We start from the raw sequence: 14,276 nt of genomic DNA, 5'->3' as shown, positions 1-14,276 counted from the left end.
TGGCTGCAGGCACGTCAAGGCGCAACAGCATATGCTGCACCATTTTTGAAGGTTTATGTCTATAAGAGGAGTTCGATAGAACAAAGACACTCTCTTGTGTAATCAACTCCGCGGCCAGCCGATGATTACCCTCGGCCTTTCAATCAGTAACCACGAGCCGAGGAACAAAGAAGAATCATGGTGTGCCGCAAGAACAAAGGTGGCTCGGTCGAAGGTCGTGTCGGGGAAAAGAACGAAAGACCAGTCCCACCCTCATCTTCTCTTTGATCGATGGCCGATGGCCTCTATGAGCGAGGCCATGAGCCGCACGAAATGGATGCGTGCATGTTGCAAGTAATTAGAGTGCTATTCCATCTGCGGGCCTGTGATGATCTCCTTGGAGACCTCCCGGAGGGTCCAGAGGTCTTGACAAGAGCGAAGTCCTATTTGTCATATCCCTCGTGGACCTTGACGACAAAGCCACCTCGGTAGATGCTAGCTGCTTTGTTTTCGGCGTGTTAGATGACGGGAATCCCACACGGTTGCTGTCCTCCTTTGCAACTATAGTCTGAAACTAGGGCAATGCCATTCCGTTCCCCATGGACCATAGCAGATGGGCAGAGTTGAACCCCCAAAGGCACACCGAAGGCTGGAGTTCTTCAGGAAGGACTTCGAGTCCATCTTCACTCCAAATCTATCTTGTGAGGGCAAGGTGTTGGGTGGGTGATATGATAAGGGCTTTGTATGATGGTTGGCAGGTGGGGAAGCTTCATATCTACGCTTATCAGGTGACGTGAGACTGGAGTAAACTATAAGGAAGTTCTGGGGACAATGGGAAATCGCCAGGTATATCTACAAGGAGGAATATAAAGAGGAGGCCCATGTTGTGGCTCATTAGTGGTGTAAGCTCCTTTGCAAATATAAATCTTGCTGAGCCTAGAAAAGGGCCCTAGCCTGAAACAGTGCTGGAGCGGCTGCCCGCTCTCCTTCTTGGAGCAGACGTTGACGCAGACAAGTGGCAGAGGCTTATTATCCAGCATAACTCTACTCGTCTTAGGTGTAACTGTACAGGAACTTGACCGGGACGGTGTCGACACTCCTTCCGGCTGTGTTGATCGATAGTGTGATAGTTTCTGCTCCGGCTTGCGGTTCCGCGCGAAGGAGTGGCCTTGGCTAGCGCGGTAAACTTGGAATTATCCGCTCGACAGGAATCTTGTTCTCGCTAGATCTGACAGTGACATTTGTTCCCTGTCGAACATGGTTTCCCTCTCTGGCATTATCCTCCTCTCGCTGACGTCTATTGGTTGTTTCGACGGAGTATCTTCTACACGTCGTCATTCAGCCCCTCTTCATATCGCGAATCAAACAAAGCTTTAGGGCAAACCCGCAGAAGTATCTTCTTCTCTTCATCGTTCAGCCCCTCGCTATATGACAATGATCCATATGGACCGGAGCACCCTTAAATCTTCCAATGTCGAGAGGGATGCGGTACGTCAAGTCGTAGGCAAGGTCTTGAACTTTGATGGCGTTCTTTTTTGCGGCTTTGCCGGCATCACTGCCAGCGCGGGCAGCATCGCTCGGGATGGGCTGTTTCCCGACACGAGCAAAAATGCCTTGCTCAACGTTGTCGGACCACCAAGGCACCCGACCAATGAATGGGATTTTCCGCAGGTTGCAATAGCCGCTATGGAGCATTATCCCGTGCTTGGTGAAAGCGCTGTTTGCACTCCCTTTGCTTTTCGTATTGGCAGGCAATGTGAAGTCGCGGTAGTTGGGCTTGTCGAGGATGTTCAACAGGTGAACGTCTGTGTGAAAAGGCCAAAAACGGAGCGAAGGGGGTAGTGGCCTAAGCCTTAGAAGCTCGCCGGGCTCAAAGGGCCTAGCGGGCCTAGCGGGCACAGCGGGCTGGGTGGGCTGGGTGGGCTTGACAGACTCAATGGGCTTGGCGGGCACAGCGGGCACGGCGGGCTGGGTGGGCTTGGTCGGCTTGACAGATTCGGTGGGCTCGACAAACTCGGTGGGCGCGATGGGCACGGTAGGCTTGGCAGGCTCGGTGGGCGTCGTCTTGAACACGATTTTGGGCCGACGATGTTCGGGTGGCGGCGGAGGTTGGGTGGCCGAAGAAGCAAAAGCGTTGGACGAGTCGTTTTCCTGGCCCCTTTCCGCTCCGGGTCCGACTGCGGAAGCTCCTGGGCTGGGCTGGCCACTTTGTTGTCCTTGCTGGCCATGATAGCTTGTATGAGTAGGGAGGTGTTGCGTGGTTGTGTGCGGATAAATAATGACAATGTTATTGAAAGAGTATCGGGTTCGCTTGTAGCCCGTCACTGGAGTAAAAATGTCTGTAGCAAAATGAAAAGATCGAATTGGATGCTCCTGAACTGGCTAGACGATAGCTTTATATAGGCGTGGTGATGGCAGGACCTTCGCCCTCGTCCGAGGACTCTACCGCAAATTCGGCGGACTTGGCGGCCTTGGCGGACTTTCTCTTCTGAGAAGCCCTGCCACGAGGCTTCTTCGCGGCATTTTTTTACGCGCCAGTGATGACGACTTTGAAGTTCTCCAAGAACCAGAACATGCCCAGCAAATCCTGGGCGTTCCCACTGAACGCTGTGGCAGTTGACACACCGACATCCGGAGCAAAGCCCAGATTGACTGGTGGCAAGGCATCAGGGGAGTGTTCGGTGACGTCGAAGTAGGTAGAGAGATGGGGTTCTGGCCGTTCCCCGTGGCGCCGGTGACAATATTCCGCAGGTCAGACTGAACTGACTTCGGGTCCCGACGACGGCTGCTCCTGTGGTGAGCTAGTGGGAGGTCTAAGGCAACGCAGTCTGATTCTGCACCGGACTCTGCCCATTTACTCCTGACGATGAAATGTATACGCCTTTGCCTCGGACGCGAGCCTCTCGTTCTCTTTCCTAATCTTGCCTTGCCACTCTCGAGATGCCCTGTCTTGTGTGATGGTTCCTGGGCCGGATCGCAACTCGCGGAAAGGGCTTCAGGTGTGCCGTCTGGCACCATACGCGCGTCGATGGGGGAATATACTAGAGCTAGACCGCTACGAAATCTGAGGGCGACGTTGATGACTCTAATACTTGAGCCGCAGCACCAGAGATTGTTAGCTTCTGATGCGTCTCGGGGGCAGCTCGAGAATTCGGTGAAGACGAACAGAGGGCGCAACTTCACCGCGCCAGCAATGATCCCCTTGGTGTGCTCCTCATCCGGATACCCTCGGCCCGAACCTGTCTTTCCGAGGCCAGAGCGTCCGCGGATCTGTTGAAAATCTTTTGGAGCCGAACCCAGGAAGCCTCGAAACGGATAGCACCAGGAAAGGCGGCAATGCGGTATGCTTCGCTGGTCAGAGTCGAAAGTAGCTACCGAGGGAGGCAGTGGCTGGACGGAGACGCGGTGGCCTCGAGAAGTCCATCAAGGAAGAAGGTTGGATGAGGGATGCTTGTGCGCTTAAGTAATGGAAAATGAAGAGAAAAGTTTTATAGAATGGTCGGTCAAGACAGACTGCTAAGGAGAAGAAACTTCTCGCGTCTGCAAGCTGGATGGAAAGGGGGAGGCGCCCAGTGGAGGGGTCGGCTGCTCGGAACAAATAACGTGGTGGAGGACGGAAGGATATGGGTCATTGGACTTCTCTGACTTGAGGGCGCTGGATCTGGTTTGACCCTCGATAATTGGGGAGCGAGTTTGGGACCGGGCAAGCCCCCCAAACAGCAGTGACTCCCTCCGCACGGACCTACTACATCAGGCAGGCACCACCAGGTGCTTGTGTTATCCCAGACCCGGAAACGACACTTTTACACTCTAGTGCCTTGGTACAATCAGCAATCTAAGCATCTGAGGTCATACATCAAAATGAGTGTGGGCGAAAGAGAGCATGCCGGAAAAATAAAGTGCTGACATGATGTGCATTCCTGCATAACGCTCGAGAAGCCGAGAATGTGCTCCTGACAGCCCCTGCGCGGCTCCCAAACAGGTGCCTTGCATTGAGAGTGGCCAATGTGGCGCAGATTTCTCGACGCCGCACTCGTACCGAAGGAGTGTGATCGCCAATGCATAACAATGTGACAAAGGTACGCTAGCCCCGAGGCGAATCTCGCAGTAGATGCGGCTAGCCGTGCCCCCTTGCATTTGTCCCATTTGTCTAGGCCGACTGGATGCTCCCGTGGCTCCATCTGCTCCTTCAGCGAGTGGCGGCCCACTCGTAAGGCTCAAATTCGGGGATGTTGGTTGCTCACTTTCCGTTCCTGGACATCGCAACATCTGCGGCATCCTCCATTGCGGCGCAATCCCTTCGAGCGGCTGCCTGTCCACTCATGGCGTGGTGTTGGCAGCCCACTGGCGCTTCTCGATCGCCGTTACCTGACCAATCGGACATGCCCAATGTTAGGAAATGCCAAAAAAAAACTGCTGGCAGCACATCGACCTTGCTCCTGTGACCCCCTGGTAGTTTGTGACGGTCCGTGAGGAATATCAGGGCGCCATCCGCCCTCTTGTCACTGGTACCGACACAGCTCCTCCTTTTCCTTTGCCACCAGACATCTGCAGTAAGACGTGTCTAGGACCAGAATACCTGCTAATAATTCCATACCTGCCGCCATGGGTTTGGATCTCCAGTTCTTGCCGCTCCAAGGTGGCGGGCCGTCCACGACAGCCGCAGGCTTCTGCATCCTCCTGCTTTTCGTCGCCGGCGTGACCCGCCTCCGGACTGACTGGGCGGCTCGCTCACAGGCACGCCACAAGACGCACGGGGCCTCCAAGGCCACCACCCCGACAACAGAACCGGTACCTTTGATCCCCTACTGGTTCCCCATTCTCGGCCACATCCCAAATCTCGCGTTCGGCCACTGCAGCTTTCTCACGGGCCTCCGCGACAGCCTCCCGGACGGCGTGGCCTCGCTCAACCTGTTCGGGACAACGCACGTCTTCATCTTCCGCCACCGGGTCGGCACCTCGCTGCTGGGGAAGCCCAGCTCCGCCGCCGACACCGGCTGGATCCGCGCCCGCCTGCTGGACAAGGCATTCGGATACCCGCCTGAGGAGCTGGGCGCTTACGCCGAGCTGTCGCCCCGCCTTAGTGACGTCTTTACCCGCACCCTGCTGTCGGGCCCGGGCCTAACGCGCATGGTTGAGGCCACCGCCGGACGCTTAGCGCGCAATATCGACCGTTTTGTCACGCTTGGGGCCACTCAGCAGGCGATGCTGATGCCATGGGAGCGCGTGGCTGGCCTCGAGCATGTCAGCAGCCCCGGGGCGGCCACCTACAAGGCGGCAGCAAATCAGCCCTACAGAAGCTGCACTGATCAAGACGGCCAGACCGGGCAGTCGGTAGAAGCTTCCCTCGACGAGCTGGTGCGCGCCTTCGTCGGCTACACGGCCAACCCCAGCCTGCTCGGCGACGACTTCATGGAAAACTTTCCGCACTTTTGGGACCTGCTCCAGGAGTTCGACAGGTCCTGGGTCCTCCTGGGGCTGGGCATCCCCCGCTGGGTACCCTCGTTCCTGGCGCCCGCCGTCGCGCGCGCGGCCGCCGCCCAGGCCGAGCTGCTGCGCTGCATGCGCGAGTTCGAGGCGGCGCTGGACCGCCGCGCCGCGGGCCAGGACGCGGGGCCCCGGTGGCGGCGCCTCGACACCGTCTCGGACCTGGTGCAGGCCCGCGTGGAACTCTACCGCGACATGGGCGTCAGCATCGAGGCGCGCGCCGCCAACGAGCTCGCCCTGGCCTGGGCCATGAACACAAACTCCAACATGCTCGTCTTCTGGGTCGTCGCCCGCGTCGCCGCCGACCCGGCCCTGCTCGCGGGCGTGCGTGCCGAGGTGGCGCCACACCTCAAGTTCGGGGGCGGCGGCGGCGACGCACCACCCAGTAGCAGCAGCAACGGCGGGCCGGGGGCGGCGCTGGCCGTCGGCGGCGGCCGCATCGATGTTGAGGGGCTCTGCTCGCGCTGTCCGCTGCTCAAGGCGGCGTACGTCGAGAGCCTGCGGATCGACGGCTCGGCGTGGGGCTTCCGGCAGGCGCGCGAGGACCTCGTGCTGACGGACCAGCGGCGCGAGGGGCGGCCGGCGGCCCAGTGGCGCGTGCCCAAGGGCGCCTACGCGCACGTCGTCGAGGAGATGCACAACACTGACCCCCGCATCTTCCCGAACCCCTTTGCGTGGGACCACCGGCGCCACATCACGGTGCAAGAGGCGGTCGGTTCCATGTCTGCTGGCGCCGACGCGCATGCGGGCAAGGAGAAGGTGGCGGTCGCCAAGCTGGGCTTGGTTCGGCCATATGGTTCGTGGAGCACCGCCCATTTTCCCCGGTGCTGCTCTTGCTAGAATCTGTCGTACTAACCCACAGATTCTCCGCCACACAGGCGGCGGTTCGTCTGCTTGCCCCGGCCGCGTATTCGCCCTCAGGGAGACCATGGCCTTCGCGGCAGCCGTTTTACATCAGTACGACATTCAGCCCGTAAATACCGATTCCGACGGCTCCTGGGTCATGCCGGTCACCGAGGCCAGTACAGTGGGGATGAAAAGGCTCAAGGAACCTTTCAAGGTGGTGATTAGGAGAAGAATTTAGTAGACGTTGTCGCGCTCGGTGTCGTACGAACACCATGGCATCTGGGGCAGGCCAAATCTCTACTTGCAAGAGCGCTTCCTCGGTCACAACTGCAGGGTTGGGTCTACCGCGGTTTATACGCTGTCCTACGTAATTTCAAGCATCCCGGTTACTCCTTGCCGCAAGCCGTTTCGTGTATTTTTTTTTTTGATGGCCAATGCGTGAATGAAAAAAAAAAAAAGAAACTCCAGTGCCTTGCTCCCCATGACTCCCACCAAAACACAAGACCTGAAAATAGCATCGCCTCTAAACAAATAAATGTTGCTGCCAGGGCCTGTCCATCAGCTCCCACAGCCCTTTGACTTTGTCAACAACCTTGTAGCGGCGTGAAACAGCAGGATAAAAGTCCCCTCCCGGCCTACCCGGTTTGCTCGGCCCATCGTCCTCTGCACTTTGCCGTCTCTCAACGCCCTTCCCTTTGTCCGCCTCGCGGCAACCGTCCTGCCCAACCTGTGCGGAGGCGCTGCCCGGCTCCTCCGCCCGCTCCGTGTGGGAATGTGGAGAGAGCTCTTTGACCACCCAGCACGCGCTCATGCTCCGCACTGCCGGGTGCGGCAGCATTTCTCGCACGGGGTCGTACGGCGTGGCCACGGTGCAAGGCCCGTCGACGTCAAAGGTCGACACTAGCGAGCGCGCCCATTCCTCATCGGCCTCACGCGGGGTGCTGGAAAGAGTCGATAGTTCGAAGTACTTTGCAATGTTTGCGCTGTACTTTGACAAACTGTCGGCTTTGCTCGGGTCAGTCGCGAGCTCCTGCTTGGTGGCCAATATATGATCCATCAGCAGTCGATCCCGCAACTGCCTTTGGAGAATTGTGGCACGGGCGGTCGTTGTGCGCTCCTCCAACGGTCCTTTCTTGCTGGCAGGGAAAGCCCGGTCGTATGACCCGATCCACAGTTTTCCCTGCTGCATAATCCGTTCGATGAACCAAGTCTGACGGTAGCCACCACTTCTGTCTTTGTCGAGCTGAAGCATGTCGAACGGGTTGAGCGGGTTGTGATCACATAGGTTCACGAAAAACTTTTCGCAGACCGTATCCGGCAGGTCGAAATTTTGCACTAGCGATCCGGAGAAGCGTTCGTCAGAGGCGAGGGTTGTGCGTGTGGCAACGCACAGCGACTGCCATATGCTATTTGCTAGTCCAGCTGCCCGCGGGTTCTCGCGCTGGAGCCCGTTTAGGTGACGCAGAATGCCGAACACAATCTCGGCCATATGCCGGCGCCTTTCGGGACTGCCTTCGATGTAATTGGCGTCGGGCTGCACTTTGAACTCGACGCCGACCGGGTCCAAACCACGCCATAGCGGCGAATCTCGCGGTAGAGTACCACCGTTTTGCAGAACCTCCATTCTGGCTTGGGCCCGGAAGTCGTCGTCGGGGGTGTCGACAAAATGCCTGGCCAACAGCAACCCCCGTCTCCGTGTGGCCTTGATGGATTCACCTTTCAGCGGTACGGGCGTGGGGCGGAGGGTTGTTAGGCCACGCCACTGTTCGAGGTACTGGTCCCGTAGGATGCCCAGACTTAGGCCCTCGTCAACCGTCCAGGTATGCGCGGAGAGTCGCAGCAGACCGGGTTCCGCCGGGTCGGCCCCGTGCTTGTGCACCGTCGGCCTTATGTAGGGGCTCTGCCGCGGGTTCGGGTCGCATATAGCGTCGGGGTGGGTATCAAAAGGCGAAAGCAGGCCCCTGTTCTTTATAGCGCAGCAGCAGTCGGTATTTGTGCAGGGTTTGGTTCTCGTGGAGCACGCGTACATTTCGGGCACGAGCAGGGAGAGGTCCGAATTGAGCAGGGCGAGCGAGAGAATGCCGGTTCGTGCCGAATCACAACGCGCTTTGGCCGTGTCGATGCGGATCTCGTAGCGGCACATGTTGGCTACGATGGCGATGCGGTGGTGCGCGTCGCGGCAATCCCGGTTCTTGAGGAGTGTAAGAGCTGTCGCGGCGTTGATGGCTTGCTTTCTGTTGCGCACGCCAGGCGGCTTGCCGTCTGACAAGGTCGGGTGGAGTGTTTTGGCGACGTCTACGATCGGCATGATTATATTAGTTATCCTCCGGTCTGGAGCTTTGAATTGGATCAGGGTGTAGACCCATTCTGTCGTTCGCACTAGCTTGCGGAAGTCGAGCACGTTAATGCCGACGACCTCGGATGAGAGTTTGCGCTCCTGGGTGTCCAGGCTATGAGGCGGCAGCCGGGTGCGACCCTCCTCCAAACCCTCTATGCAGCGCATACGTGAACCGCCTATGACGCCAGGCTCCCTCCGAAACACGAGAAAAAGGCCGAGGCTAGCGGTAACTGCCTCCTGGGCCACGCATGCGCGTGTATACCAGCGATCCCCCGCCACCGCTTTCAACAACTGGATCACCTGCCAGTATTGGTGGTGCTGGCTTTGGAGGGGTTCCGATCCCCGGGATTTGTCGTATTTAATAAGCATGTTGATACTGTCAAGCTGTTGCTGGCTAACCACCACGCCGTCGTGGAGGCCTGCGGTTGCGATGGCTTTGCTATAAACGATGTCCATGACCTCGACGCCTATTTGCCGGAACGCCACCGGGGGAGGGGGAGGAGCCACCCGACAGGACAAGCTTCTTGGTGAGAAGGAGGGCGGCGGCTCGGTGGCGGACTTGTCCAAGTCGGAGACGTCCGCGGAGCCCCGGAGTAGGGCCGACGCCGGCCGCTCCACCAAAGACCGAGGAGGCAGGCACTCCTGGTCGATCCAGATCATGCGGAGGCCGCACGTGTTGGCAAAGTCGACGGCACGGTCCAGGACGTCATCAAGCGCGCGGGCGGCTCGCGTGGTACCGTCGAGGTCGCGCACGCGGCAGGTACGCCGAAAGGCTGTAACGGCCGAACCCGGCGGCGGCCTGCAGTGCGAAACGGCCAGATAGTGGGGACAGATTTCCACGGGCACTGCCACATCCTCCTTCACGAAGCCGGGAACCTCGTCGGCCGGCTTGAACAAGCGGAACCTGCGCGTCTTGAAATTTCTGGGGAACTCGGGGATGCCGGAGCAGACTGTGCACGTCGAGCCGCTGCCTGAAGGGGCCGGCATCGGGTCGTTCTGCACCGGCTCGGCTACGCCCTCCTCGTCGTCGCTGTCGTACCCATTCGACTTCACGTCCGTGTCGTCGTAAACAAGGAACCTAATGTCCCGCAACGCCCATCGGTCGACGTCGGCTCGGTCGATCTTGAACTCCCACAAGGTTTTTATTTTTTCCACGTCCTCTGTCCCAAAGGGGTTTTGACGAGAGCGCGTTTCGTTCATTGTGTAGGAAGCAGGCTTGATTTTTTCAAAGTGAAGTGGTGCCGTTTCATAGGAGCAAATTGGTGCTAGTATCGGTTTACTTGCGATGAACAACTCGAGAACAACCCGTAGGTAACTTTTTTTTTATATTCATAGGTACCCAACTCCTGTGTTGTCCGCCCAAGGCCAGGCTGGGGCACCGGCCCCGAAAAAAAATAAGCGGCTAGCATCCCAAGCGGGAAGCCTGAAGTGGGTCCACCTGTTCGGGCGATTCATGTGGGTTGGCTGATCGGGCTCCCTCCCGGGCTTTTTCCCAGGCTTTCTTTCTTCACCCGATCGCCTGCATTTGCCAGGTGGCTCACAGCGTCACGTTAGTATAAATGTTTCATCTGCAAGTCCCGTTGACTGGTTAAAAAGAAATTACGTATCTTTTCCGGCGGTCACATGGAGAAAAAAAGGTTCTCATCCAATCCAACTGTGAACGATCATCGTGTGCTACAACCCAAGTCCGACGCGAAAGCGCGGGGTGGTGCTAGCCCAAACGAGGCATCGCGCAAGGCAATTTGTTCCAGCGAATGAACCCCATGTTAATGCGCGGCCTCCTGCCGGCTCAGAGGTACGTGACATGGAGCCACGCCAAGAATCGTGGCTCCAATCCACCTAGCTAGATCCCTCTTTTCCATCGAGCAACGCACCGAGTTTCCTCCTATAGGGTAGCACTTTGAACACTCCGTAATTCCATTGTATCCTTGTGGAGGAGAACCAAAGGGTCTGGCAAAATAATGGGGAAATCCTGGAAAGCTATGTCAATGTCGGCTGGCAGCAGGTGCCCGATGAACGTAGCTGAGCCCCGCTCAGCAGCCTCGGTCTCGAACACCACCCTTCTGCCGTGCCGGGCGTCCCCGACTGGGCTTGCTGTCTGATGTGCGTCGCATTAATAGCGGGAGCCGCTTGCGCAAAGAAAGCCCTGACGACTTGAGCATATCAGCTTTGTCCGTCTCCAGTGTTGCCTCGGTACACGCAAACACACTCTTCGCATCGCTTCCCTCTCGTCTTTGGCCCCATTACTCCTGCTATTTGGTTTTTAAGTGACCCGTACAGAAAGCACAGCCATGTCGCCCGTCTATACACCTCTCGAGCCGAGCCGGTCAGAGATCCGCGTGCTGAGTCTGCTCCCCGATGAGCATGGCGGCCCGGTCCACTGTAGGCTCAAAATCGTCTCCCTCGACGCAAACCCATCCCCATCCTTCGAAGCGCTGTCATACGCCTGGGGCGGCAACTCGACCACGAAACCGATAAAAGTGGACGGCGACGACATGCAAGTTACTGCAAGCCTCGAAAGGGCACTGCGCAGGCTGAGAAGATCGGATCCCCGCGACATCTGGGCAGATGCAGTCTGCATCAACCAGACGGATAACCTGGAAAAGAACGTGCAAGTGCCGCTGATGGGCAGGGTATATTCGGAGGCCTCCAAGGTCTTGGTATGGCTGGGCGAGTCCAATGCCTACATCGACAAGGCAATCGCATCCTGCCGCAAGTCTTCGGGGTCGCCCGAGGCTGTAGCGTCGTCTCTCGAAATCCATATCGGCATTTTCGACATTCTATCGCGCCCTTACTGGAGCCGCATGTGGACCTTCCAGGAGCACATCCTGGCCCGCGACGAGCCCGTGCTGTTTTGTGGCGCGAAGAAAGAGTTCCTGGGCTCGGAGGTGGTCGAGCTATGGGATTTACTTCCAAACTTGAACGAGCCCAACCGCGCGCCGATGTACAGCACTCAGACTATCATCCGGACGAAAGACTTCCTCGGCCCCAATCTAAGCCTCCAAGCGAGGGTGATGGGAGAGATCAGCGACCGGCGCTCGAAACAAGCCAGGGCCCGAGAATTTTCGCTCATGGAGCTCCTCTTCGCCACTATCCATCGCTGCTGCCACAACCCCCGGGACCACATATACGGTCTCTACGGGATGATCGATTTAGCGGCGGAAGACGACGGTAATCCACTCCCAGCTGTGGATTACAACCAGCCGCACGAGGAGGTCTTCTGGAACGCGACGGTGCACATAATCCGCCGGCGCCCGCCGGCGCTTTTTTCGCTGGCTACATCGTTTTCATTTTTCCCGAACCGTTTTAACCAAGGCGCTTGCGGCAACGCCCGCTACCCGTCCTGGGTGCTGGACTTCGCCAGCTCCGGCCCCGAGCAGCCGGTCTTTGACACCATGACATCATTCGTGCCATTACACCCGAAGTTCTCGTCACAGGAGCCGCAAAACACCGCAGGCAGCGGCGGCAGCAGCGACGCCAACAGCAGCTCCCGGTTTGTAATTTCGCACGACCGGAGGATGCTGCACCTGGACGGCTGGCAGCTCTGCAGCTCATTCACCACGGTGTTGCTCGAGACCGACTTGGTGGCATTGGCTGCCCAAATTATCAAGCTGTTCTACTCTCCGCCCCATGTCCAGGACAACCAAGACGAGGAACAGTGGCTATTTGAGGCGCGCCAGTACCGGCGACGATTAGCAACCGCCCTCAACGCAGTCAATCCCAGGATGATCACCAGAGAGCACAACCGCGGCGCTGAGGGCGCGGCGGATAAACTGGAGAATCAGCCGCTGGAGCATCGGCTGTTGGAGTTACTGCGCGAAAACGAGACAAACAACGTGGAGCACGAACGCTTTGACATGCTCGTTTATATGCGCGCGGCAATCCTCCTAGGACTCGCAGGCAAACGCCTAATCTTCCCTTCAGGGCCTGGAGGCATCGGCTTAACTACCTGCGATGCCATGGATAAGCGGGACGTCATCGTCGTGTGCGAGCCTCTCGGCATACCCGTGGTCTTACGGCCAATGCAGTCAACTGGGCGCTACCGGATGGTTAGCTCCGCATACGTTAGTGGTGTTATGCAGGATGAGTGTTTCGATAGCGAGGTGGTAGCCAGGGTGAAAAGTAGCGGCATATCTAGGTTTATCGTTGAGTAGGAATAGGGGATGGGAGTTTTGCACTGGGGGCCCTTTACGCGTGAATAGCATAACGTTAATATCCATCCTATAGCTCGCGGCGGCAGCTATTTTAGCGAGGTACGCCACTCGCATTTTCCGTTTATACGATAAACTAGGCGACGGAGACGACGGTGAGGAGCAAAAGGGGATAAAACCTTGGGAAAGGGTCCCCCAGCGCCAAGGCGACAGCGGTATCCCGTGGTGCGTGGCGGTGATGGCGCGGAGAGGTTGAGCAAACTGGCTGTTGGAGTTTTGTCCCCCTGTGGTAAGTCGGGTAAAAGAGAAAAAGGAGAAGGGCAAGGGGGAATAAATAGTTTAAAGGGGGGGTCCTATAACCCTAGGAAAATACGGGTTCCCGTGGTGCACAGCAGTAAGTGCGCCAAGAGGCTTGACAAACAAGCTTTTGGAAATTTGGGTCCGCCCGGCAAAAAAAAGGGACGGGGAAAAAGGAAAAGCAAAGGATGTAGTGTAAGGTAAGGGAAGAAAACCCCTAGCGCCAAGAGGGATACGGTACCCCGCGGTGCGCGGCGGTGGTGTGTCCTGCAGTTAACAAACGAGCTGTTGAAGCTATGGGCCCATCCGGTAAAAAAAAGATAAGGGGAAAAAGGAAAAGTAGAGGGGGGAACAAAAATAACGGGACAAAGCCCTCCGGCGCCAAAGCAGTACAGCGTTCCGTAGCGCGGGGCGATACTGGAAGCGCGCGGCGGTGCCACCTTGTCGAGAAGGCGCTGTTCGAGATATCAAGTATATACGGTAAGGAGGGGACGGAAAAGAGGTAAAAGGCAAGACGGAAAGGGGAAGACTCCTTGGCGCCAGGGTAATATAGTGCCCCCCGGCGCGCAACGGCGGCAGCACGCGGCCACGGCTATTTTAACGAGACGAGCTGCTGGAGATTTCCAGTGCATACGGTAATGTGGGGACAGGGAAAAGGGAAAAGGGGAATAGGGAGTCGAAGCTTTGGGCGGAAATACTGTGGCGCCAGAAAAATGTCGCGCCTCGCGACGCCCCGCGGGGGCTACTTGGACAGAGACGCGCCATTGGGAATTTGAGCTGTACATCTGTACAGAGTAACGGGAGGACATGAGAGAGGAAGGAGAGAAAGGGGAAAACACGCCTGCGCGGAAATGGGGGTATTTTATAGCGCCGCAGCGGGCGATGGGGGCCACTTAGACAGAAACGCGCTATCAGGTATTTAAACTGTACATAGTAATGGGAGGATATAAAAGAGGAAGGAGGGAATGGAAATGAGAATTTCAGGGGGAAGCACGCCTGCGCAGAGATAGGGGTGTTCCATGGCGCCGTGGCAAGCGACGGGGGCCATTTTGCCAAGACGGCGCTGGCGAGTCTCTGGGCTTGTAAAACAGATAGGAGAACGGAGAAAGGCGTCAGGGAAAAGGGGAAAGAATTCCATGGAGAAGCCTTGCCTGGCGCCACGGTAAATGCAACCTCCC

The 14,276-nt window shown here is 57.6% G+C and overlaps 4 protein-coding genes across 4 annotated transcripts; 2 read left to right on the top strand and 2 right to left on the bottom strand.

The window, feature by feature from the left end:
• Positions 1–941: 941 nt before the first annotated feature.
• Positions 942–2,997, bottom strand: GGTG_09164 (hypothetical protein; the record flags this gene model as incomplete). The annotated part of the gene is made up of 2 exons (XM_009227008.1): positions 942–2,199; positions 2,605–2,997. 2 exons carry the CDS (start codon positions 2,995–2,997, stop codon positions 1,393–1,395), a joined length of 1,200 nt encoding a protein of 399 aa, XP_009225272.1. The 3' UTR covers positions 942–1,392.
• Positions 2,998–4,530: 1,533 nt separating this feature from the next.
• GGTG_09163 (hypothetical protein) lies at positions 4,531–6,817 on the top strand. Its single transcript, XM_009227007.1, has 2 exons — positions 4,531–6,262; positions 6,345–6,817. The coding sequence occupies exons 1-2, from the start codon at positions 4,585–4,587 to the stop codon at positions 6,548–6,550; spliced, it is 1,884 nt and encodes a 627-aa protein (XP_009225271.1). The 5' UTR covers positions 4,531–4,584; the 3' UTR covers positions 6,551–6,817.
• Positions 6,650–9,949, bottom strand: GGTG_09162 (hypothetical protein). Its single transcript, XM_009227006.1, has one exon. It carries the CDS (start codon positions 9,848–9,850, stop codon positions 6,836–6,838), a length of 3,015 nt encoding a protein of 1,004 aa, XP_009225270.1. The 5' UTR covers positions 9,851–9,949; the 3' UTR covers positions 6,650–6,835.
• Positions 9,950–10,777: 828 nt separating this feature from the next.
• GGTG_09161 (hypothetical protein) lies at positions 10,778–12,881 on the top strand. The gene has a single exon (XM_009227005.1). It carries the CDS (start codon positions 10,942–10,944, stop codon positions 12,802–12,804), a length of 1,863 nt encoding a protein of 620 aa, XP_009225269.1. The 5' UTR covers positions 10,778–10,941; the 3' UTR covers positions 12,805–12,881.
• The last annotated feature ends 1,395 nt before the right edge of the window (positions 12,882–14,276 follow it).

The sequence above is a fragment of the Gaeumannomyces tritici genome, assembly GCF_000145635.1.
Source record: "Gaeumannomyces tritici R3-111a-1 unplaced genomic scaffold supercont2.5, whole genome shotgun sequence".
NCBI lineage: Eukaryota > Fungi > Ascomycota > Sordariomycetes > Magnaporthales > Magnaporthaceae > Gaeumannomyces > Gaeumannomyces tritici.
The sequence above is the reverse complement of the archived record's forward strand: the minus strand, read 5'-3'. Positions and strand labels throughout refer to the sequence as shown.